The sequence below is a fragment of the Leptonychotes weddellii genome, chromosome 1 (assembly GCF_054177405.1).
Source record: "Leptonychotes weddellii isolate Sample4059 chromosome 1, ASM5417740v2, whole genome shotgun sequence".
Lineage (NCBI taxonomy): Eukaryota > Metazoa > Chordata > Mammalia > Carnivora > Phocidae > Leptonychotes > Leptonychotes weddellii.
Window position 1 is genome coordinate 125,930,156 of NC_138369.1, and position 7,879 is coordinate 125,938,034.

General features: G+C 40.1%; 1 protein-coding gene across 1 annotated transcript in view; it reads right to left on the bottom strand.

The window, feature by feature from the left end:
- Window positions 1–7,879, bottom strand: part of ATP13A5 (ATPase 13A5) — a 68,820-nt gene that overhangs the window by 51,227 nt on the left and 9,714 nt on the right. The window contains exon 5 of the mRNA XM_081814236.1: window positions 4,595–4,729. Coding sequence (XP_081670362.1) covers window positions 4,595–4,729 — 135 coding nt within the window. The remainder of the gene's footprint in view (window positions 1–4,594; window positions 4,730–7,879) is intronic.

A 7,879-nucleotide genomic window follows, 5' to 3' on the forward strand; every position in this document is an offset into this window, starting at 1 on the left:
CACAAACAATGAATCATGGAACACTACATCTAAAACTAATGATGTAATGTATGGGGATCAACATAAGAATAAAAAAATGTAAAAAAAAAAAACTTCAATGGGACACAATTTTTTAAAAATATGTTAGCTTGAAAAATTTTAAACATCAATATATAACACCAAATGCTGACGAGGATTTGGCGAAATGGATACTCTCATATGTTGCTGTTATTTTATTTGAAGAAAATAATATCTCAATATCTATTAACATCTAAAATATACATATCTTTTGATACAACAACCTGGCTTTTGGTTGCTTTGCTAAAAAAAAAATTGTGAACACTAATATGTAAAGACACATCTATATTGTAGTTGTGTGTAATTCAGCATACTTGTAGCAAAAATTGGAGAGGAAACCCCTTGTTTTCCATAAATAAAAGGATGGTTGAATAAATTATGATATACCATGGAATGCCACACCATTAGTTTTAAAGATGGTTTAGAATTATTTATTTACTTGGTGTATGGCCATTATATGTATTGTAAAGTGAAAAATACAAGTTCCAGATTAATATACAAAGTATGTTCCTGTTCTAATAAAACAAATTAATAAATATATAAATAAATCTCCATATAAACTAGTATTTCTGTGCATCTTATAGAGTAGAAAGAGTGAAAAATATGTCCAGCTGATGATGACATTAATAAATAACTAAATAGATGTATTTGGGATCCTGGTGCTTGAATTTGTCCTTTGGTGGATTCCTCTGGAACAACAGCTCTTAAGTTTTAAGCATGCATAGCAATCACCTGTTATGAAACTGTGAAAAAGGGCAGATTCCTCTTGTTACCCTGGATATTTTGATTTAATAGGTCAAGAGCTTAGGAATCTTGAGTAACTCTCTCACTGAAACCTTGCCCTCTAGTGTGAATAATCAAACCCATTTTTTCTGTAACCCTTCCCCCAGCTCCCACACAGGGATCGCTATATTTCTTTTCCATTTCCCTCAACACAGTTACATCTAAGTTCTAAGTGAAGAAATGGACATTATAAAGAAATTTTAAAAGGGAGACTAAAATTTGTCATAAACATGTAGATGGGAAATGTGTGGAACAAAAACAGTATTTAAGTCAGGGGAAATATGTGGAAACATTCTAGGGGGCGTAACATAGCATGTGGTAACACCACATTTACTTGGGACCCATTGATTACAGGTAACAGAAATTGGTTAAGTTTGCTTAGGCAGATGAGAATTTGTGAAGATGCAGGGATGTCGTACGAACCTAAGGTGGGAAGTGAAGCCAGGGTTCCCAAGGGCTCCAAACAGGAACAGGAAATATTATGAGGAGCAGGTCATTCATTCTCCCTCTCCCTCTCCCCTCTCCTTCGCCTCTCCCTCTCCCCTGGACTCCATATTGCTCACCTCTGTGTCTCACTGTGTATTTGGCTTATTCTTTTGCTCTCTCTCTGCACAGGTGTTTTCTCTGTTTGTCCACACACAGGGCTCAAAGGTACCCATTCTGATCCTAGCTAGGCAGCATTTCTTAGGTCACATTCCTAACAGAGTATAACAGACAGCTTCAAGCCCTTAGGCTTGGATCCCAGGCAAAAAGTTATGTTGGCATCATTCCTGTTGATGGACTGGCTTCTACAGGGTCAGGTGACCCCTGTTCCAACTATGTGTGTCAGTGGAAGGAGAGAGCTACCTGGAACAAACTGTTGCAGGCTGCCAGAGCTCTGGGTGCTCTCAATTATCAGAGAAGAGGAGGGAGGGAGAACACTTGCCTCAAAATATGTGTACTGAATTTCATGCCTGTCAAAGAATAGGAGGCTGGAGAGAATAACCCAAGTTCATGGGTCCAGCCCTTATTAAAGTCAGCTGCACTTTATGTCCTTGGGTTCTATGAGCTACTGGTACATATTTATAATATATATATATCCCTTTGATGATCAGGAGAGTTTAAATAGGTTTCTATTATTTGTACACATCCTGACCCGAGTTGTTTATCTGGATAAGTAGGCTAACACCTAATACAGTCCAATAGGAATTGACTCTAGTCTACAACGCATGTTCCCAAATTATTAGTGGTCAGAAAATCTCTCACTAACGTTCTGAAGTTTTCAAGGGCTTTTTTTCATTCCTTATTTGTGGCCCAGGCAAAATAATAGAAACCTTATGGTGAGACCTAAAAAAATAGAGTATAGCCTCCACCATTTACAGCTGAGGAAAGTGATCCCAGGGAAAACAGAGTCCTGAGAGTCATACAACGAGTGAGCCAGTGGTTGTTAGCAGCCCATATTCCTATGATGCTTCCTTTTTCATGCTATAGGGCTCCTCTCTTCCATCTCTGTGCCCCCTCCCATCTGTCCATTGTCAACTTTCCCCACTACAGACATAATAATAAAAACAACAACAGTAATACCAGTGATAACAAGAATTAACATTTGGTGTCTACTATGTACCAGGAATATAAATATTCAAATTCGTGGTTTCATTTAATTCTCTCAACTATAACATCAACACACACACACTCACACACACATACATACACAGACACACACACACACACACCTCTTATAGATGAGGAAGCTGATTATAATAGCATCAAGTAACACAAAGAGGAGAGGTAAGGAGGAGATTTTTAACTTGACTAGGTAAGATCTCCCTGCCAAAAGTCTTCAGAGAGCTCTGTATTTTTCCTGAGAACATTTAGATGGTTTGGGATGATATATTTGGGTGAGTGTATGTAGATGTCTTTCCAGTGGAATGAAGGACATGGGGGAAGGACTGTATTCACTGATGTTTGACTTAAGCCAGAAATTGTATGAATGGCTTGCAGGTATCAAATTAAATATTGTATTAAAGCAAAGCTTTCTCAAAATCCAGAAACTAGAAATTCTATTTGTGGGCTTCACATTACATACCTTTATCATATGACCAAGGTAAAAGCTTAGGACACTATGGTTTCCTACTGTGGCTGGCAGAATGTGTCAGATCTTTTATTGCCCCGGTGTCTATTTTTTTTTTTTTTTTTTAAGATTTCTTTTATTTATTTATTTGAGACAGAGAGAATGAGAGAGAGAGAGCACATGAGAGGGGGGAGGGTCAGAGGCAGAAGCAGGCTCCCTGCCGAGCAGGGAGCCCGATGCGGGACTCGATCCAGGGACTCCGGGATCATGACCTGAGCCGAAGGCAGTCGCTCAACCAACTGAGCCACCCAGGCGCCCAACCCCGGTGTCTATTTTCATGCTTTTGCTCAAATGCTTACACTTTATCAGAAGGACTGTCACTCTTCCTCCTGACTTGGCAGCCAGGAAGAAAGTATTTGCCACCATCAAAGGCAGTTTACTGCTCACTGTTAACATTTTTGTGATTTAAATTCGTTTGTGAAAAAACACCTAGGCACTCATTTTTAAAAAGGAAAAAACAAACAAATAAACAAAACAAAGCCCTTGTCATCTTCACTCTCTAGTTCAAAGTATTTCCACTCATTTAACTTCTCATTTTTAGAACCTGTTTTCTAACTCTTTACATACTTATTGCCTTTCTTTCATTTCTCATCAAACATTTCATAACTCAAAATTTGTAGGATCTAAAACCAGATAAAGAGCCAATATTAGACCTAATATTTAATAGACTGAAATATAGTTGGAATAAAAGTTCCCTTTCAGTGAGGCTTGTGTTAACACCCCATGTCTGCCTTACTGACATGTGCCCAAAGCTTACTCTGCAGACATACAGAATTCGTCTCTGTTCTCACACTTATGTTTGACTTCCATCCCAAGCTGTTGTACTGGCTTTCTGCTGTGGAAATATTACCCATGCAGTAGAATTTCATTTTATGAGGAGCCAGAAGCCCGACTGTCTCACAAACTCACTTTCTGACCTGGAACATACTCTGGATCTTAGTTTCCTTCCCTCTCAATGAAGGATGAAGTTTGAGATGAGATGGTTTCAACAGGTCAGTAGGATTGACAGACTGACACATCGTGCTGTACCACTGCATGCCCCCGAGCCCCATGTAAATGAAGCTAATTCCACACTCAAGTTTTCCAAAATATACAATAAATAGAGCGAGACATCTTTTCAGAGTGGCCTCATGATTCAGCCTGATGACTCTTAAGCAAAGTCACAGAACATTGTCTAGAAAGATGCTGTGGGAAGCTGAGACTTGCAGGGGCTACGGAGTTATAAGTAATATTCAGGAAAATTCTATTTCAGAATGCATTGTTATATCATTTATAAGACTGATTTTTGAAAAGAAGGAAGGCTTTAAATGGCTATAAGATGAACAATAATGGAAAGTTACTACACTGGCAACATTAATCCATCATAGCATTCTTTTCCACCATATTCAGACACAACCTCAGAGTCCTTTCAAACATAGTATGCCATTCAGCCTTCAGTCAATAATTGAACTTTGCAAGGACATTTTCATCTACCTGCCAGTCCTGAAGCCCTCCTCGTGAGATCCCTCATTGACTAAGACCTTGCTTTTTGCTTTATGACATAAGATTAACAAAGCAACTCCTTGCTTTCAGTGGAAATCCTGTAGGTTTTGCTGCGTGGGCACCAGAAGCTAAATAGAATCCCACTGTGATTTCAGCTCTTACCTGTCGCAAATCATACACACTTAAGACAATGGAGATAACAGACAAGATGATGATGGCCACAGAGTATTCTACGTAACCTTGAGACAGCCACAAAGTTAGGGTAAAGGCTTGGAACAAGTAGAATGGATTTAAAACCTGCAGGTAAAAAAACAGTATTTGGTCATTTGCATAGATCTTAGTGGCAATCAGGATGATGTCATTTCTTTATAGAATTTTTTTTTCATTTTTTACAACACACAATGATCTCTAATATTTAGGAACTCACTTAGAACTCAATTTCAGGGGGGAGGGCAAAGATGGTGGAGGAGTAGGGGACCCTATTTCAACCATTCCCCTGAATTGAGCTGGATATCTACCAGACCACTTTGAACACCCACGAAATCAGCCCAAGATGTAAGAAGATATATCTAGATCCCTACAAACAGAATATCCATAGCGGCTGGTTTCAAGTTATGAAGTGGGGAGCCGTGATTCCATGTGATATTGGAAGATAAACAGAAGGGAGCTGCCATAAGCGCTTGAGCTGGGAAGGTGAAACAACACAGGAACACAAAAGCCTCCTGCCCTGGGGACCAGGGCACAGATTTGAAGACCAGTAGCAGTGGGGAAAGGACTTTAGGGCAGCCCCCTGGACTGAAACCTGGAGTAGCGGGGCTGCGTGTGTGAACTTGGGGTGGCTGGTGGTTTTAGAAGCACAAAGGGCAGAGAGACGTGCCTGGACCTGGAAGCAAGGGCTGGGAGTGTGGCTGTGGGGCCCACAACCCAGGACACTGGGGTTTTAGCAGTACAGACAGAAACAGAGACAGTGTGGCCTGGAGAGCTCACTCAAGAACAGACTGTGATCTCTCTGCTCTGAGGCAGAGGGTTGGAAACAGTCTCTTCTGCTCTGACTCTCAGAAGAGACGCAGAAAGCCACCAGGGAAAGGCACCAGAGAACAAAAGCCCCCAAAAAACGGTTTTCACTGAGCCCATCCCCCACCACAGGGGGCAGGGCAACTCTGCCCAAACAAAGTTGCCTGAGTAACAGCATGGCAGGCCCCTCCCCCAGAAGAAAGGCTGGAAGAACAAGAGGCAAACAACCCTAAGGTCCCTATAAAACAGTCCCCCCCCTCAACTAAGAGGGGGAACCCCAAAATAGGAAAGACTCAGAGACTGTGACTTCTGCCACAGATTTACAAGTGGATACAGATATAACCAAGATGTCAGAAATGGACTTCAGGGTAACAGTTATGAAGACAATAGCTAGAATGAAGAAATCGATCAATGGCAACATAGAGTCTCTAAGGGCAGTAATGAAAGCTGAACTGGCAGAACTTAAAAATGCTATCAATGAGATCCAATCTAATCTAGATAATTTAACAGCTAGGGTAAACGAGGCAGGAAAACAAATTAGTGATATAGAAGACAAACTGATAGAAAAGAAGGAACAGGAGGAGGCCTGGAAAAAACAGCTTAAAATCCATGAAAACAGAATTAGAGAAATAAGTGATGCCATGAAACGTTCCAATGTCAGAATTATTGGGGTCCCTGAGGGGGTGGAGAGAGAGAGAGGACTAGAAGATATATTTGAGCAAATCATAGCTGAGAACTTCCCTAATCTGGGGAATGAAACAAACATTCATGTCCTAGAGGCAGAGAGGACCCCTCCCAAGGTCAAGGAGAAGAGACCAAAGCCCCAGCATGTAATAGTAAATCTCGCAAATCTTAGAACCAAGGAAACCATCTTAAGGGAAGTTAAGGGGAAGAGATTTCTTACGTACAGAGGGAGGAACATCAGAATAACATCAGATCTATCCACAGAGACCTGGCAAGCCAGAAAGGGCTGACAAGACATATTCAGGGTACTAAATGAGAACAACATGTAGCCAAGAATACTTTATCTGGCAAGGCTATCCTTTAGAATGGTTGGAGAGATACAGAGCTTCCAAGACTGGCAGAAACTGAAAGAATATGTGACCACCAAGCCGGCCCTGCAAGAAATATTAAGGGGGGTTCTATAAAAGGAGAAAGACCCCAAGAGTGATATAGAACAGAAATTTACAGAGACAATCTATAGAAACAAGAACTTCAGAGGCAACATGATGAAAACAAATTCATATCTTTCAATAATCACTCTCAACGTGAATGGCCTAAATGCTCCCATAAAACGGCACACGTTTGCAGATTGGATAAAAAGACAGGACCCATCTATATGCTGTCTACAAGAGACTCATTTTGAACCTAAAGATACATCCATACTGAAAGTGAAGGGATGGAAAACCATCTTTCATGCCAGTGGACCTCAAAAGAAAGCTGGGGTAACAATTCTCATACCAGACATATTAGATTTTAGCTAAAGACTGTAGTTAGAGACACAGAAGGACACTGTATGATTCTTAAAGGGTCTATCCAACAAGAAGATCTAACAATAGTAAATATCTATGCCCCCAACATGGGAGCAGCCAACTACATAAGCCAACTGTTAACCAAAATAAAGAGACATATTGATAATAATACGTTAATTGTAGGAGACTTCAACAGTCCACTCTCAGCAATAGACAGATCATCTAAGCAGAAAATTAACAAAGAAACAAGAGCTTTGAATGACACACTGGACCAGATGGACCTCATAGATATATACAGAACATCCCACCCTAAAACAACAGAATACTCATTCTTCTTGAGTGCATATGGAACTTTCTCCAGAATAGACCACATACTGGGTCACAAATCAGGTCTCAACTGATACCGAAAGACTGGAGATTATTCCCTGCATATTCTCAGACCATAATGCTTTAAAACTGGAACTCAATCACAAGAAAAAATTGGAAGAAATTCAAACACTTAGAAGCTAAAGACCACTCTGCTTAAGAATGTTTGGGTCAACCAGGAAATCAAAGAAGAACTTAAACAATTCATGGAAACCAATGAGAACGAAAACACATCTGTCCAAAATCTATGGGATACTGCAAAGGCGGCCCTAAGGGGGAAATACATAGCCATCCAAGCCTCACTCAAAAAAATAGAAAAATCCCGAATTTACCAACTAACTTTACACCTTAAAGAACTGGAGAAAAAGCAGCAGATGATGCCTAAGCCACACATTAGAAGAGAAATAATTAAGATTAGAGCAGAGATCAATGAATTAGAAACCAGAAATACAGTAGAGCAGATCAACGAAACTAGAAGCTGGTTCTTTGAAAGAATTAATAAAATCGATAAACTACTGGCCACACTTACCCAAAGGAAAGAGAAAGGACCCAAATTAATAAAATTATAAATGAAAGGGGAGAGATCATGACTAAC